At 45.1% G+C, this 18091-nt stretch overlaps 1 protein-coding gene across 2 annotated transcripts in view; it reads left to right on the forward strand.

Annotated features, from left to right (window-relative positions):
- Positions 1-11832, forward strand: part of SNX27 (sorting nexin 27) — an 85968-nt gene extending 74136 nt beyond the window's left edge. For both annotated transcript variants that reach the window (XM_059931305.1, XM_059931312.1), the window contains exons 9-12: positions 6017-6166; positions 6496-6624; positions 7014-7073; positions 7968-11832. In XM_059931305.1, coding sequence (XP_059787288.1) covers positions 6017-6166; positions 6496-6624; positions 7014-7073; positions 7968-8015 — 387 coding nt within the window. In that variant the 3' untranslated portion in view covers positions 8016-11832. The remainder of the gene's footprint in view (positions 1-6016; positions 6167-6495; positions 6625-7013; positions 7074-7967) is intronic.
- The last annotated feature ends 6259 nt before the right edge of the window (positions 11833-18091 follow it).

The following is an 18091-nucleotide window of genomic DNA, read 5'->3' on the forward strand; positions in this document are numbered from 1 at the left end:
ATAATAAAAAGTCCTAAAATAAAAGATGTGCAAAACATTTAATATGATAAAAATAAGATCCTGTAAGAATTAATATTTAGATGTTTAACATTAGAAATTATTTTAGTTGTGATTTAGCAATCACAAAATCATTTATTTTCACAACTCCCATCTGTGCAGTTGCTTAAACATTTATGCTCAGTAGTGCTTTTGGTTAGTACGATATCCTAAAGCTGTGCTGTTTGATTCCATAGCTGCTAGCCTCATGTGACTATTTAAATTTAATTTTAAATTCATTTAACTTAAATAAAATTTAAAATCCAATTCTTCGGATGCATTAGCACATTTCAGGTGTTGAGTAGTCACATGTGGCTAGTAGGTACTGTATTGGACAGCCCAGATATGGAACATTTTCATCATCACAGAAAGTTCTGTTGGAGAGGGCTACCTATGATATTCTTGGAATATTTCAAAATTAGTTTTGAATTGGTATCTGCCATAAATAGAGGGATGAAAATTGTCAAAAATAAAATTTGTGAAGAACACTTCTAAAAACTTCCACTCATATCATCTTAAAACTTCTTTCTTGGCCAATTCAGATAGTTGAAAATTTTCCATTTATAGTTTTTCATAATAGTTTTCGTACAGTTTTTACACAAGGCAGTAATTGCACTGGTAATAATTCTGATAGGCCACTTGAATTTCTTTTGTACTTTCTGAGCAGTTCTTAGGAGGGAACGTTGATCCATCTAAATTAATTGTATTGGGACTTCCCTGGTGGCCCAGTGGTTAAGAATCCACACTCCCAATGCAGGGGGCCTGGGCTCAATCCCTGGTCAGGGAACTAGATCCCACATGCCACAGCTAAGAGCCTCAACGAAAAAGATCCCGCACACGGCAACGAAGATCCCGCATGCTGCGGTGCAGCCAAATAAATAAATAAATAAATATTCGAAAATAAATAAATAAATAAAAATGTTTTTTAAAAAATAGAATAGAGTCTTGGCAGAATTTTGGTTAAGGGAATTTTGCTATGTGGGAGACAGGATTTTAAAACTCAACTTCCACCTCTTCTTTAAGATAATGGTATTGTCTTCTATATATTAATGCATGATTCTGACCAACACACCTGCATCTTCTACTGAAAAGGGCTATCCACCTCTGCAGTAGTTCTTTGCCTTTGTTCTTTGCCAACAGAATCAAAGTAATTTCATAAAGCCTTCTGAATATGGAATACATATTGTTTCTTTGCACATATAGCACTCTAAACACACTAGCTTCCATTTATACATTTAACAAAAAATATTTGTTGAGCACCAAGTGTGTGCCAGTGCTAGAGAAATAAATAGGTTTGGGTTGTTCTGTGGCAAAATATAGAAAATCTGAATTTAACAAGCATAGTAATCTATTATGAAATTATTTTTTAGACTCAAGTTTGTATCTTGTAATCCTCAGTTAAGAACACAAGTGCAGTTAGTACATTGATAGGTTTCCCCGTGGGTCATCTGAACTGAGTATAAAATATGCTTCTCTTGAAAACCTAGTGCCAGTGTACAAGTGTGTACTGGCCCCATAATACTGCAGTCCTATTTTAAAGACCTCCCCCCTGACAAAAGTTTGGGTTTTTTTTTTTTGGGGGGGGGTTCCAACTTGTGAGAGAAGATAGTGTTTTTTGTTTGTTTTTTGTTTTTATTTATTTTATTTATTTATTTATTTATTTATTTATTTATTTATTTATGGCTGTGTTGGGTCTTCGTCTCTGTGTGAGGGCCTTCTCCAGTTGCGGCAAGTGGGGGCCACTCTTCATCGCGGTGCGCGGGCCTCTCACTATCGCGGCCTCTCTTGCCGCGGAGCACAGGCTCCAAACGCGCAGGCTCAGTAACTGTGGCTCACGGGCCCAGTGGCTCCGCGGCATGTGGGATCTCCCCAGACCAGGGCTCGAACCCGTGTCACCTGCATTGGCAGGCAGATTCCCAACCACTGCGCCACCAGGGAAGCCCAAAAAGTTTGGGTTTTATTCAGGTATCAGTGTTCAAAGACATTAGCCTAGTCAATGGTCATGGTCAATACATTGAAACTACCACCTCAGATGGACCCTTCAGAGCCCGTAGGTCTTGATACCATTATGTATAACAACTTAGCACAGTTGATAGGCCTGAGATTAGGCCAGATCACTACGATTAGTTGCCAGATCACTGTGAGATCTTCAGCAATTCACAAGCTTGTCACTTTCAGTTTCTTTTCTGTAAATTGGGGATGTTCAGGTTGCTAGCTCTCAAGTAGAATCTTGACAAAATACTCCAAAGTTAACAGATAAATAAGCTTTGTGTAAGTTCCCTTGCTCTCCAAATACAGAGGACAGCTCATACCTTTGCCATAGTTTGTAATACCCAGTGTGATCAAAATGTTTTTGTTTTTTACCTGTTTGCAAAGTTAGATTGAATCTCAAATTTGGATGGTTGAGAATATAGTGTACATAAGACTTGTTTTTTCTTTTTTCTCTGTCTTTTTTTTTTAAGTCTTTAATACTTATTTATTTATTTTATTTTTGGCTGCGTTGGGTCTTCGTTATTGCGCGTGGGCTTTCTCTAGTTGCAGCGAGCGGGGGCTACTCTTCGTTGCGGTGCGCGGGCTTCTCATTGCAGTGGCTTCTCTTGTTGTGCAGCACGGGCTCTGGGCACGTGGGCTTCAGTAGTTTTGGCTCGTGGGCTCCGTAGTTGTAGCTTGCAGGCTCTAGAGTGCAGGCTCAGTAGCTGTTGCACACAGGCTTAGTTGCTCCGTGGCATGTGGGATCTTCCCGGACCAGAGCTCGAACCCGTGTCCCCTGCATTGTCAGGCGGATTCGTAACAACTGCACCACCAGGGAAGTCCCTCTCTTTTTTTTTTTTTAACTCTCACACAAACAGTGAACGTGTGTAACTTAGGTCTTGCCATTGTTGAACTGACAAATAAGAAGTTTCTGGGTTTGGGGTTCCCTGGTGGCGCAATGGTTAAGAATCCGCCTGCCAGTGCAGGGGACATGGGTTCGAGCCCTGGTCCGGGAAGATCCCACATGCCGCGGAGCAAATAAGCCTGTGCACCACAACTACTGAGCCTGCGAGCTACAACTGCTGAGCCCACGTGCCACAATTACTGAAGCCCGCACGCCTAGAGCCCGTGCTCCACAACAAGAGAAGCCACTGCAATGAGAAGCCCGCACAGTGCAACGAAGAGTAGCCTCCACTCGCCGCAAGTAGAGAAAGCCCGCGCGCAGCAACAAAGACCCAACACAGCCAAAAATAAATAAATAAAATAAATTTATTAAAAAAAAAAAAGTTTCTGGGTTTGTGTTTGTCAACATAATTTTTAATGATTTCACACAAGGCGGTATATGTGGAAGTCAGTGTCTCTCAAAGTGTAGTTGCCAGCCCAGTTACATGGGAATCACTTGTCAGTCCTGCTCAAAATGCAGATTTCTGGACCCCACCTCACATTTACTAAACCAGAATCTCTAGGGGTAGGATCTAGAAATATTTGTGAAGATTTTTATAGAAGCACCCTAGTGAGTCTGCAACTTTAGGTGCTTGAGAAACATTACCCTTGGAATTTGGGAGAGTTGGCTTCCAAGGTTCCTCTCAGGGCTTTATTTCAATTTTAGATCTGGTTTGACCCTTGGCAGGTTGTTTGGGAGAACAGAGAGTTCTCCAGAATGGACCTCCATCCCCTCACCTAAAGTGTTTTGCTCTGTTAAGTACTGTGTCTCTGCTTTAATAACCGTCCTATTTCAGTATTTACCTATCTTGCTGAACATTGAACATTTATAAAATGTCCCATGTCATACCTGTCCTCTTCTCTTGCCTGATGTGCACCATCATCTAAGTGGTATGCAAATCAAGGAAGGAAATTTAGGATACATATTTAGCTACTCAGAATTTAATATGAAAGGAGAATAGACAGGATAATTTTTTGTTTGAAGTACATAGCTACACCCTTATGTAAATATGTTTGAAAACAAAAATTAACTTTCCTTTGGAAATTTGGATGTATGTAAAATTTTAAATATTTCTTCTCTATGTTTTCTGCAAATCGAGGAATGTAGAGATTGCCCACTTAAAACTGAGAAATACTACCTGACCTGATAATCTCGGGAAAACCTTAAATTTCCCCAATGACACCTTACCTTAATGGAGCCTTTAAAATTATTTTTTAAAGCTGTCATATATTGAATACCTAATTATGTACTAAGTACTATGCTAGATACTTCTCAAGGTCACAAATAACTGTATGGTATAGATGCTATTATTATTTCCCGTTTTATGGAAGAGGAAACTAAGGCTCCTAGGATTTAATAATTTGCTAGAGTTCAAATAACTTGCCCAAGGTTACAGAGTTAGGAAGTTATGGGTCCAGGATTCAAGCCTGGGGCGTTCTGGGCCCAGGCTCTTGATCACTACTCTGTGCTGTTTGCTGCTTGTTATAACCCCAGAAGAGTTCTCTCCTATATCATCTACTGCCTGTCATATTTACCAAAGTATAGATAGTAGTCAGAGATTTCTTTTTGTTCATAGTGCCAGTAGAAGGCCTAAGCAGTTTATCACTGATTCAGGATGGATGATGATAAAGGGGGATGGATGGGGTAATGGAGGGAGACAGAGAAGAAAAATGATGCAAATGAAGTATTTTGGCACTTCTGTATTGACCCTGTCCCTGTGTTCTTGGTACCCCTTTATAAGTTTTCACCTTTAAAGTTGCTATTATTTTACCTAAGCAGAAGTAAATACAAAATAGGAAAGGGAGCCTGTGATGTAATTTTTTTTTTCCTCCTGGGCCCTTAGGTCTTCCCAGACAGTCCCTGGTGGCAGTAGAGACAGTCTTAGGTGCCATTCCTTGGTACCACAGCCATAGGTTGCCTAGGGTCCTTTTTGTGCCTGTCTCTTCTTTTCTCTTGGTGAGGCAGAAGGCAGCTCTCCAGTGTATTCTAACCTCCGTACCCATCTAGTTGAAATCAACTAGCGTGCTATACCTTTGTCTTCTCTCTAACTCTCTGCGCACCTCCCCACTGTGCCTTGTTCTTCCTGTGTGACATGCAGATGGGGGTGTCACACAGACTTGAGACTATTTGCTTGTTTCCCAGGCAATCACTGAGGAAACCAGGTCAGAGTCCATGCGTCTTCTTTTTTCCTTATCATCTTTTCCCTATTTCTCTTCTACTCTCCTTCCCATTCATTCTCTTTTACTCTCTCCCCTCTCAACTCAACATAGTGAGTTAAGTAAGAGAGAGGCCAGGCTTAACTGTAGAGGAGAAGGGACAAAGAGTTCAGAGACCTCTCTGGATCAGTCTTGGAGCATTGTACCTGTGAGGGTCACATATGTCACTTGTTTTTGGTCTAGATGCTTTCTAAGGAGACACATATGCTGGAGACCCAGGGGGCAGTGGGGCTAAATGGGACTAGTTGGTAATAGAGAAAGGATCAGAGGCCTAGAAATTAAACCTGGCTTCTAATCCTGGTTGTGCCACTTACTATTACCTGTGACATTAAGCAAGTCTCATATTATTCTGAGTTTCTGTAAAATGACTAACTTTTAAAGTTTCCTTCAGCTTAAACTTTTTATGAATATGAGATTTGGGATAGCTTAATCCTCATCACTGAGATCATTCTAACTTTTGATTGGAGAAGAGATGAGAAACATTAGCTCTCTTGCCTTAATTATAAGGATAGATTTGATTCCATCCCTTAGGTACAGTGAAAATAGAGGGCTGGACTAAATGGCATTGTGAGTTCCCTCTAGTCCTAGGAGTCTTGGTTGCAGTATCTCTTCTGGCTTCATTTATATATAAGTAGAGAAAGAGAGCAGGGTTGGAAGTATGGAGTTGGAAGTTAGAAGGAGGATAAAGGATCATCTAGGAGTCCTGTCCCAGCTTGGCATTGGATGTGAGACCAGAGGCAAGGTCTTCAGGTTGTAAGGTTTCTCTTGGTTCTTTTGTGTGCCATCTCAGCAGCTCCTGTTGATGGTGTAGTTCCATAGTAACACTGTTTCTCTTTCCTTTTTTCTCTAGTACCTCAACATGCTAAGGACTTGTGAGGGCTACAATGAAATCAGCTTCCCCCACTGTGCCTGCGACTCCAGGAGAAAGGGGCATGTGATCACAGCCATCAGCATCACGCACTTTAAACTGCATGCCTGCACTGAAGAAGGACAACTGGAGGTGAGAGTTCATTTAGCATGTAGCTGGGAAGTCAGGGGGCGGGGTCCAGGAACACTGGGAATACTTTGATACTCACTTGCTATGTGTTAGTTCCTCCTTGTGGGGGAAATGATATCAAAACTGTGTTGGCTGGGGTAAATAGGCTCTGGATCCACACTGCTCCTCACCTTCACTGGCTGCTTACACTGACTTTTATTCTTCTGTCACAGTCTTTTCCCTGAAATGATGTAGACATCTCTACTGATTTCTTTTCTGCTGTCTGGTTCAGAACCATCTTACCTAAGCTCCCCAGCATTCTCAAACTTATGCTCTTGTTCTCGGTTGTTTAGAACCAGGTAATAGCATTTGAATGGGATGAGATGCAACGATGGGATACAGATGAAGAAGGAATGGCCTTCTGTTTTGAATATGCTCGAGGAGAGAAGAAGCCTCGATGGGTTAAAATCTTCACACCATATGTGAGTGGTAGTTGGGGAAGCATGCACGGGGAAAGTAGATTGGGCTTAAAGTTCTCCTTAAACTAAATGCGTAAATGGAGAGAGCTGTAGAGCAGTTGTTTTGAGATCTGAACCTGTTTGAATCCTAGAGCCCCAGGTTCTTCCTGTCTTTCCTTTAGGCCCGCGTAGGATTGGCAATTTCATATCCCACTTGACTCACAGTTACCACTAGAAGGAGCCAGAGAATAGCAGATGAGCCAGGCCTGGGTTTTATGGAGCTTGTTAAGGTTTTTCTCTAGGCTGAGCAGGTTTGGAAGGTGACTGACTCTGGGCAGGAGTTCAAAGCCATGGTCCTCTGGTGCCTGGTCTTGAGAAGTCAGTGAGTGTTGCTCTGTTTTTTTTTTTTTCAGTTTAATTACATGCATGAATGCTTCGAGAGGGTGTTCTGCGAGCTCAAGTGGAGAAAAGAGGTAATTCTAAACAATCTTGAATTGACCTTTTCATCTTTTTTTGTTTGTTTGTTTAAAATGTATAGTCCTGTGGCCAAATACCTGGGACCCTCGTCTCCATCTGTCTAGGAATATTAGTTAGAGACTGGTTATCCAATGTGAGCCAGGATATTCTTCCAGAGAGGTTATTAGCCTTGGACGCTAAACAGACTATGCCAAAAAGCCCTCCTTCCATTGTCTAGAGATTGGCCATTGGCTGCAGGCTATTCCATCTCTCATGACTTTATGCACCCTCCTCTGCCTGTTTTTTATCAGTCGCCCTCCATGTTCTTCCTGACCCAGAAGGGCAGCTGTCCTCAGTTTTCGCCGTTCTGACTGGGTGAGACGTAAAAGAGTCTGTCTAGGCTAACCAAGAGTGTGTGTGCGTGAGAAGGTTTTTGCTGCTGCTTTCCTGCTGTCTGTATATGCCAGTGCTGGAACAGAATTTAAAACATTCAGAATAATTAGCTACTTACTCTCAAAGAAGATGTTTCCAAGGTTCAGAAGGTGAAGTCAGGAATAAGAAAATTTATATTCTTGGTATAGTAGAAAGAACATTGGGCTCTGGGAATCAGATCTGGATTCTCTCCCATCTTTTTTTCTCTCTGTGATCTTGGACAGATCAGCCTCCCTGGATCTCAGTTTCCTCATCTTTCCTCATCTGTGAGACAGGAAGGCTGAACCAGATAGTTAATATCCTAGGTCCCTTCCAACTCTAAAAGGCTATGATTCTTGATGGAAAGTTATATCAAGTGAAGAGGCCAATCAGATCAAGTCATCCAGTCATATATTTTCTGTGTGAGGGGTTGTCTCTAGATGGGAGGAGATGAGGACACCTAAGGCTTCCCAGTAACTCTTTTCTTTTTTTCCTTTCAGAACATTTTCCAGATGGCGAGGTCACAGCAGAGGGATGTGGCCACCTAGCCTTTCGTTACCCTCTTCCCTTCTCTTCACCCTCATCCTCTTATCCCTTTCGTCTCCCGTGTCAGACAGAGTAACCATTAACACAAAAGAAGAGAAAAAGGAAAAAAGTCATTATATTCAAAAGCCCTAAACTAAATATTATTAATAATCCCTCTGAATTTCATATCTCTGGATTTGAGCTGGTAGAGAACAACAGATGGGTCAGCACCAGGAGTCAACTGAGTTAAGACAGGAAAAGAAATAAGCCCAACCAACTCGCCAAAGGTATCTTTGTCTTTTCACCTGGGCCTCATACCAACAGACTCTCCTTGTACTATATTTTTAGAACTGGAACTATGAACTCCATCCATTTGCACTGTTCAGGCATATATATGTATGTATGTAAAAATTATATATACACAAATTAGCTGCACGTATATACATATATATATTTCTTTTTAAATTTCATATTGATGGCAGTACCTTTTTTAGCTTGTGTTTTTACACACCTTTCACTAGAATTCATGACTTCTCTCTTGCTCTCTTTATTTTGAAACAAACTTTAAAAAGGAAAAAAAAAATTTACAGGGAAAAATACCTCTCCTCATGAAGGACTCGAAAAGTTTACAACCTGCTTGGGTTTTTCCCCCCTTTTTTGTATTGAATGAAGATTCTGGATCATGGGTTGCCATAGAGTCTGAGGAGCAAGGAGCATAGTTTCTTTATCTTCCAAGAGGCTGCTGGGGAAGAGAAAGAGGTGTGTTTCTCAAGGGCAGCAAGGCTGCAGATCTGCAGCGAGAGTCTAAAGACTTGGTGTGGTCTCTCTTGATTCCAAGACAACTTTCCTGGTCCATCTCTGTCTCTTCCACTCATGGCTTTTAGCCACATTCCACATCTTCCTGCTTCCCGAGGGCCCCCTGTATGCTTTCCCTCAACAAGCCTAGAATGAAGGGGAGGGCGGGCTCAGGAGGTTGATGCCACAGACACCTGAAACACTTAGTGGTCATGATTTCCCATTTCCCTGCTCTTTCTGAAGCAGGGACGGTACTTGGGACCAGAGTTAAAGCTGATACCTTTAGGCACAAAGATTGGACTTAAGTAGGGGGAAGGAAAGAAGAAAGTCCCTATGAATATAAGCTTTTCCCTACTCCATTGCTGACCAGTAACCACCCATAACTATTACATTCTCTGTGACTTCCTTAAACACCCATGTTGGGGAAGGATCTGACAGCATCCCCAAGGCCTTGGGGAAACTTGGAAGGGTCAGTGGTCTGTGCCATGCAAACCATACCCTGTCCAAGCCAGCTGAGGACCCAGGAAGGAGCAGTAGTAATATGGTTGATTTGGGTTGGATCTCAGCTTTGAATTAAAAGGACCCTGAAGGAAAATCTTTTTGTCCCTCAAAGAGCTCCTCATCTGACCTTGCAGTTAGACCTTTTGAGACCTGAGGGCTACATCCCAGGGTCTGGGGCCAGGGCTAACTGGGGTAGAGCAACATTCTCAACCCCCAGCCTCCAAAGGTACTGCATTGGGAGCTCTGATGCAGTCAGGCTCTGATGCACCTGAAACATTTTTGAGCCTTCTTTACTTTTTTCCTTCTCTACCTTCTGAACAAAAACCTCCATAGAGTGGCATCTTTTGCTTTGTCTAACTGGGAGGCAACCATAGTTGGTTGTAGTCAACTCCACTGAGCAGTGTTGGGGTGGTTTGAAGTTTCTGTTTTTGTAACTTGTTTTTGCAGATTGTTGTGAGGCCACTTTGCTTTCTCTCTCACTCTGTTATCTTGGCAGGCGCTTGCCCCAGGGGGTGTGGGATCATATAGGACATCCTATCTTTCCTCACCTTCTCCAAACCCAGGTGGAATCACAGAATGCAAAATGTAAGAAAGCTGAGTGTTTAAAATTGCAGAGAGGGATCCCTGATTTGGAGGCTTTGGCACAGAATTAACTTCTTCTGGCTTAAATGAGTTTAATAATGAGCCAAAGGACCCTGGAAAGAAGGTATGTTGATTGCCCACTCCAAGATGCTGAAGAGGCTTTTGGCACCAGCTTTGTTCAAACTTTAAAAATAGCAGTTTGCCCCTATTCCGTCAGAGTGGGAGAGGAATGAAGAAATCCGGGAGTCCGTGGGAAGCCCAGATGCTGACCTGTGATGTGAGAGTAGCGGGGATGCCTTTAGCGTGCATAGACGCTGCTCCTGTGTCGTTCTGACCTGGCACTCACTTGGTGCTTGGAGGTTGGGTGAGGGCCCTGTAGGTAGTTAGCCTGTTTAGCCCCTGCTTGAGGCTGTACCACTAACAAAGCCCCAGCTACGGTGAGAAGGGGAAAGCAGGGAAGCCCTGGAGGACAGCGCCTTCTTCTCTCCCACCCACAGCAGCATCCTGCGATGGAGGCAGAGGTCGCTGTGGCTGTACAGCTCCATCGGGTCAAGCTCTTCTTTGCACGAAGCAGTGTTAGTGTGATACCCTTTCCCCCTTGCTCTGCACTTCCTTCCTCGAATCCCTACCACCTTTCTCAGTCCAGGGTTCTGCCCAGGGAGGCTTCCGCTCAGTCTTTTTTTGCAGTTTGTCTCCGGGAAATAGAGAGGCTCCCCTTTCCCCCTGCTTTGCCCCAGCAGAGCCAGCAGGGTCTCCCTGATCTCCTGTTGTCCTCCCTTGCCAACAGAGAGTTTCTATCCTCTTTGATAAAAACTCAGAGTTTTTATGGATCAGGAGAAAATGCAGGCCCTGAGAAACCTATCCCTGCAGAAAGGGTTCCCTTGGGCCATGCTTTGGGTTTTGTGCTCTTTATATTTTTATTTTACTCTCCATTTTTCTGCCCTCCCCTTGCCCTAGGTCTAAGCTCAGCACAGGCGAGTGCTCGGGGCAGCTCCTAGGCCTGGACAGCTCTCAGGGAGGAATGAGATAAATGTTCAGCATCCCTGTTCCTGGCCCATCTAGTTTCATCCTTTAGTTACCCAGGCCAGTAGCTTCGGGTTATCCCCTTATATCTGCAAACCCAGTGCTTGGAGCGGCAGCATAGGGCTCTAACAGGAGGTGATACCTCTCTCTTTCATTTCAGAATTTGCCAGCTTAGGGGCCTGGCTCTGGAAGGCAGTTTTCTTAAAGAGGACTGCATCCTGGGTGACCCGAAGTCTCCAGACCTAGAGGGACAACTGTGCCCTCCCTTCTCTGCTTCATGTTCTCTGGCTGGATTGATTCAGCGGTAGAAGCCATTTGGTCTGTTGCACCCCAACATACCGCTAGGTTCCTTCCAGAGTCACTGTGTCACATTAGCTTCCTTTTGGAGGGAGGGTGATGTGGTTGAATACTCAGAGAGCAGAGGCAGTGGGTGCGCGTCTTTGGTTCCCCATCTTCCGGTTTCACCTCCTGCCTTCCTCTTGCCCTAAACCTGAGCGCATCATGCCAGGCCTCACTCATACAGAATGGTGTCAGCTCACTCCTCAGCAGTAATCTAGGGTGTGTGGGAAGCTTAGGGCTCTGGGGAAGAACAGAATCGAAGAGGGGATGATGTGGGTGGAGGCAATGGCCAACTAACTGCTAAACTTGGACACCAGTTTTATATCACATCCCCCTTTGTAAGCCGGTGAGCAGGGCTTCAGTTTTCCCCAGACCATGCACACTTTTAATTTATTTGAGAGAAACTCTAATTGTATTTTCACTGCAGTATCTTGTATTTTTTATTTGTGATTTAAGAAATGTGAAGAGAAAATACACAGACACATAATGGCTAACAGTGTTTCTTTCATTCCTTGTTCTAGAGCTAACCACTCTAAAATTGTTTGGTAATGTCACTTAGTGTAATTAATTGTAACATATTCTTTTAAATAAATTGATTTATTGATGAAACTATTCTTTGGTTTCCTAGACTTACAAATCCTTTGGGTTGTGTGGGAAGAGGTGAAGAAGGACGTTTGAGATTTGAGTTTGAATGATCAGTCTGAAAATGGGAAGGAACATCTAACTAGTTCTCCTGAGCAACTAACTAGTGAGGCGGTTGTTGGAGAGCAGGAGATGGGGAAGGGTGGGAAAAGGAGAAGCTGGGAGGCCCCTGGTCCAAAGTTCAATTTCCAGAAAATTCCTCCTTTGAAAATTCCTTCTTCCCCCTCAACCCTCAGGGTTGGTTGTGCCAGCTTGCACAAACTCCACGTTAAGACTCACAGGACTTCTGTTCCTCAGCCTTATGCAGATAGAGCCTGGCAGAGCCCTTGGGACAGATCTTAGCACCGTCTGCCTGCCCCCAGCCACATGTATATACTTTTTCATTTTTCAAGTTACTTAGGAAACTTCTCTCTGGAATCTGAACTGAACGGTACCTATTACCCCTAACGAATGCCAGCTCAATACTGTGTCCTCTGGGTGATTATATTCTCCCCTCTGCCCACACTCCTGAGAATAAGCGTGGTCTTGCATGTCCTTTGCTTTTGCGGAGGAATCTCAGGTGTTGTAGGCTGAGTACCTACTCTTAAGGATACCTACTCTACTCTGTGTGTTAGTTTATGGGCTGAATCTATTCTGAAAAGCTCAGCATTTGTGTTAGGTCGGATATTTTAAATTATTTTTCATAAACCTTCCTGTTTTGTTTTTCTAATCCCTAGCCATGTGCTTTTGCTCCTTGATTGGAGACCATAAGAGCAAGGAGCAGTTTGACATTTTGTTTGGCAGTTCGGGGAGAGACATTGCTGTGGGTCTCTCACTGAGCCATCAGCATTCAATAATTGAAATCTGGTAACTATTACTGTGCTAATGGGGAAAAAAGTTTTTTTTCTTTAACAAGGAAAGAATCCACAGAGAAGTAGAAAGTGGAACTCCAGAGTTAGAATTATAGAAGTTAAAGTCAAACATTTATTGAATATCTGCTGTGTGCAGGGTATTGTGTTAGATACTGCAATAGATACAAAAGCAAAGTAAGAGACACTCTGCTAACTTTCAGCCTCTCAGAGGAATGACCATATGACCTAGCTGTGGAAGGGTTAAGTGCCGGAAGGACTAGAAAAGGAGGGGAGAAAGATCTCTGGATGAAGGCAATGAAGGAAGTCTTGATGAAGAAAGTGAAATGTTTAGAATAAGCAGAATTTCAACAAGAAGGCATTCAGCAAGCTTTACTGAGCCATTATGTGCCAGACACTAGTAATTGGGAATTGAAAAGACATGGGTGTGGTGGGGATCAAACTTGGCCAGATGAGCAACAAATAGTCCTGTTTGATTAGAACTTAAGGTGTGTGTTAAGCCTTCGAAGAGCCTTAAATGCCAGGTGAAGTGCTCTACGTTAAAAAAAAAAGGGAGGGGGGGAATTCCCTGGTGGCCCAGTGGTTAGGACTCTGCGCTGTCACTCCCGATGGCCCAGGTTCAATCCCTGGTTGGGGAACTAAGATCCCACAAGCCATGGCACAGCCAGAAAAAAGAACCAGAGAAGTTTTGTTTTTCATCAGCTCCAGTTTAGAAACACTGATGTTTCAGAATACATACAGAGGGATCAATTAGGAGACTGCCGTGATTAGTTAGTAAGTGGAGGCAGTGATAACTTGAAACGAGGGAAATGGGTATGAAAAAACTGTGGAAGTACAATCATTTATGATTTAGCATTAAACACTGAGTTGATGTGAGAGGAGTAAAAGACTCCCAAGGTTTCATGGTTAGGTGAACTTTGGGGAAGAAAATATTTTAGCTCTGGACCAATTATAATCAGGCATGTGTGAGAAATCTAGATACAGGTGTCCAGCAGTTATTTCTTAATTATTTGCTGAGCACCTTCTAATGTTCTGGGCACTGATGAGGATGGTGGGGATACAGTGGTGATAAGGCAGAGTAAATACCTGTGAATGAATTCGTAGAAGACAGGTATCTTCTCTGGAGAGCACGTTGTAGGAGAGGAGGAGGGGAAATGCAGAGACGGGTAAGGAGGATACTGCAGGCCTCCAGTGGGCGAGGGTGACCTGGACAGTGTTGATGGCGGTGGAGATAGAGAGACAGACGTGAGTACATCACCGACGCATTTTAGAGAGAACCAGTAGGGCTTTGCGGTTGGGTTGGATATGAAACGTGAGAGAAAGGCTGTGATCAAAGTTTTGGCCTGAGTGGATACACAGTGGTGCTCTTTACGAGCAAGGAGGACTGAGGGAGGAAAGGCACTACCGAAACTGAGTTCAGGAGAAACATTAGGTTAGAAACACATAGCTGGGAGTCACTTTCATTGAGCAGATGGGAAGATGCAACCCCATTTACGGGGAGCAAGAGGAAGCTGACTACTCAGGGAGATAGACCGAAAGAGGGGCCAGAGAAGGGAGAATCTAAGAGCCAGGAGCTTGAGCCAGGGCTGTTCAAGTTCTCAGATTTGGAGAAGAGAATGGCTTGGCCATGAATGGGAATTCCTTCAATCACAAATACAAGCAGCCAAGGCTGTGACAGCCTTTGAAATTTTAGCAGGACGATGAAAAGACAAAGGCAACCCTGAAAGAGAGGGTGTCAAGCTACTGAAGGGTCCAACCCTAAGGAAGCAAGACACCTTGCATTACATTCATACATTTTAAAGCTCAGAAAATACAGACGGGATGAGAATGCATTGAAGGAATGATCTAGGGCTTTTCCCCTGCCACATTCTCATCACCACAGTCCCCCCTAACTGAGGATATTTTTCTAAATGTCTGTTTTTGTTTCTAAAACTAGAAGGCTTCTCCCAATCCCTGCTATTAACCTGTCAGCTCCACTCTTCTGCCTCGAGAAGTTATTTTCCTTCTCTCTTCTCTTTATTCTGCCATTAACATTTGAACAGTAACTTGATTATTTTAGAAGAAACTGGTGCTGAGTTTCATCTTGTTTGGTCTGAAGTTAGGTGATCCTATTGTCATCATTTTCTGTTTCTTCTGCATTTTATTACTGAGGCCTCTTCTGCTCAAAAGAGATGTTAGTGAACTTTGATAGTTAACAGAACTATCCCTCCTTTATACCCTTCCTACTATATTTGAAGCCAGTATGATGTCTGAAAAAGTCTGTGTTCATACAAGAAACAAGTTAGGAGCTTCCTTTTCCGTCTCAGATGGCCTCCTATGTTTTGCTCTCAAAAGGCCTGGAGAATCCCTGCCCAGATGTTGTTTTGATTCCCCAGAAGAACCCTCTGTGTCTTCTTCACCCCCGTCATTCAGCCTGACTTACCTACTGCTCCTCTGGAGGAAATCTGGCTGCAGCCTTGCAGGGAGAGGGGACATCAGTGAGCAGTGACAGACAATAAATGTAGTCTTCAATGTTTGTGTGAAGGGCTACCACACTGAGGGGCTACCTGAGATCTGGAAAGATGCCAGGAAGGAGGATCCTTCCTAGTCCCCCCAGCTCCCACATCTCAGGAGAACCCACCAGTCAGTAAATCACTCTGGGAGATGCCCTTTGGTTTAAATCCAACCTTCTATCTCTCTGTCCTGACCCAGAAACTGTTGCAAAGCCACAGTGAGCAGCTCAGGGGAAAATTCATAGTGTTAATACCAACCCCTGTTACCTTCCTCCTTGTGCACCTCTTCCCATGTCTGACTGCATGCACACGCACGCGCACACACACACACACACCCATATCTCTATTTAACAGATTTCAGATGCTGCGTACTTGGCTCAGAATCCTGACTGGATTCCCTTTCTTCTGAGTAAGTCCCATTCCTGATGTCTTTCCAATCCGAGAGACGTTTCTTCCTGAAACAATGTCCACAGATAGCCCCTATAGTGCTGCACATGTTACTTCTGTTTTTAACTCTTCTTAGTTTGGGGCAGTTTAAGAGAAGGCAGAAGTATGGGGCAGAGGTGGGGGGTGAGTTGTGGGGATTTACTCATCCTGGCCTCAGGCCAGATCTGGGCTGGGAAGTGAGTAAGTTTATAAGCAGGACATAATGAGGGTGGGGTAGCAGGTAGCTGCCTAGAAGCAAATGGCCCATATGTTGTGAAGTTAAAGACGATACCTGTGTGAAGCCCAGCCCGAAAGCAATTCACAGAGAGCAATCTAGAAACTGCAGGGACCTTAGGGCTAATGCGTCCACCTTCACTGCTCCAGCCTGCTAGATACTCCTTGGGATCTTTGCCTCAGGTCACAGAACAGGTAGTTGAAGCTATGAGACAAGCACATCATGGGCTTTGGCGCCTGGGTTCCATTCCTGCAGCCGTCCCTTAGTCGCTCTGTGACACTGGGTAAGTTAACTAACCTCCAAATCCTCTGTTTCCCTGTCTGTAGAATTCTATCCTGCCTCATAGGGCCCTTGGGAGGTTAAATGAGGAAATGCACATTACGGGCCTAGAACAGAATCATGTGCAGAGCAACTGCTTCATAAACGGTGGTGGTATAGTCAGCTCCCAGTAGCCCCACTGGCCGGGTGCTGGGACAGCTCCCTCACATGAACAAGGGAGAAGTGGAGGTCTGGAGTGTGAGGCTGCACGTCCTCAGCCTTCAGAGGGACAGGGCTGGATGCGGGAGAGAGGCCTGCTGACCTGCTTTCTTCCCTCTGTGCCCAGCTCTACAGAGCATTCCAGAATTAAGCCCAAAAGAAGGGCAGAAGAATAGGATCATGAAGCCGTGATCAGCGCCTGGACACTGCTCAAAGGCAAGGGCCGGGCCTTCCTGGTAGAGTTTTCTCTCCCAAACCTCACTCCCCTCACCTCCCTCCCACCCCGTCCCCGACGTGCACCATCCCATACCTTCAGCCTCCCAAGACACTTATTTGATGCTTTTAAACTTTTTCTTTATTTAGACAGAAAAGACCAACTCTTTAAAAGTAAAATGCAATAAATAAATAAGTTAAGCATAGAGAAGTGTCTGAAACGGACTCCCCACTCTCCCCAGACCACTCCCACCCCCACCCCATTTCTCTTCCCTAAAACCTTTTTCTAGAGAAAATGATCAGGTAATAAACCCCTTTAGCTCGCCCCACACCCCTCCTCCCAAATACCCAATTACCCCCCAAAGCAAAGGGAGAACTCAAGAGAGAGAGAAAATCCAAGGGAAACATTGTCTAAACCCCCAGAAAGAGAAATGGCAGCGTCCGGGCTGGGCCGGGCTGGATAACGCACGGGTGGTAGTGCTATTTACACGGAGGGGCCAGCAGAGACTGTAAACATTTTTAGGGGTTTGGGGGAGGTCTTTTCCTCGTGAAAGGAGGAGGGTCTCTGTGGCTGACTGGCGGAGAGGCAGCCCTCAGGGCTCCTCCACGTTCTCCTTGGAGGGGGCCCTTGGGGGAGGCAGTGAGTTTTAGGGCTGGGAGCCCAGGGTTCAGGGATATCCTACCTCGAGCTGAGGGTGGCCACAGGGAGTGTGAGAACCAGCTTCTGAGAAACCCCGAATATGGGGGCGAGGCTGGGGCAAGGGTGGGCAGGGAGCATGTGGGAGGCCCCCGCTGCCCTCCCGGGCCGCACAGGTAGAAGAGGCCCGCCGCTGGGGGAGGCAAGTGCGAAGGCTGGGCGCAGAAGGCCCGTCACAGGAGCCCCAGCAGAAGGCAGATACCCCAGAGCCTTCGAGCCTGTTCCTTGCTCCCTCACAAAGGCCAAAAGGGCACCTGGGAGGAAACAGGCCCTTCGGGGAGGCGGGGTGGTGGGAGTGGGCCGGTGTCCTGTGCCCCCAGGGCCATGAAGCAGCGTTTGCCCCAGAGCCCAATCAAGGCCCAGGGCGGATGTGCAGAGAGGGCTGGGGCCAGTCATGGGGCGAGGGGGTGAGGCGCCCCTTCCTCTGGTGTCTCCAGGCCTGTGAAGGAAGGAAACGTGGGTGAAGCAGTGGAGAAGACGGCAGCTGAGGCAGGTCCCAGGCCCTGGGTGGGGAGGGAGCTGGGGTGGCTGAGGAAGGCAGGTCATCAGAAAGGCCTCAGTCCAAACTGAACCATCCGGCCCCCCAGCCATTCGACAAGGGGCAGGGATGGAGGAGACGGGAGGGAAGGGCGAATGACACAAGAAACCAAAGGATATTAGGAAGGAAATACTCAAACAGCCCGTGAGAAAAGGAACGTGGAAGATACTGGAGACAGGGACTAGAGGAGGAGGGGCAAAGAAATGAGACAACAAACAGGCAGGCAGAGGTGACTCAGAGAAAGGAGGAGGGTGCAGTGTCAGGACAGACACCTGGAAAAAGAGCAAGGGG

Source organism: Balaenoptera ricei, chromosome 1, assembly GCF_028023285.1.
Source record: "Balaenoptera ricei isolate mBalRic1 chromosome 1, mBalRic1.hap2, whole genome shotgun sequence".
NCBI classification, from domain to species: Eukaryota; Metazoa; Chordata; class Mammalia; order Artiodactyla; family Balaenopteridae; genus Balaenoptera; species Balaenoptera ricei.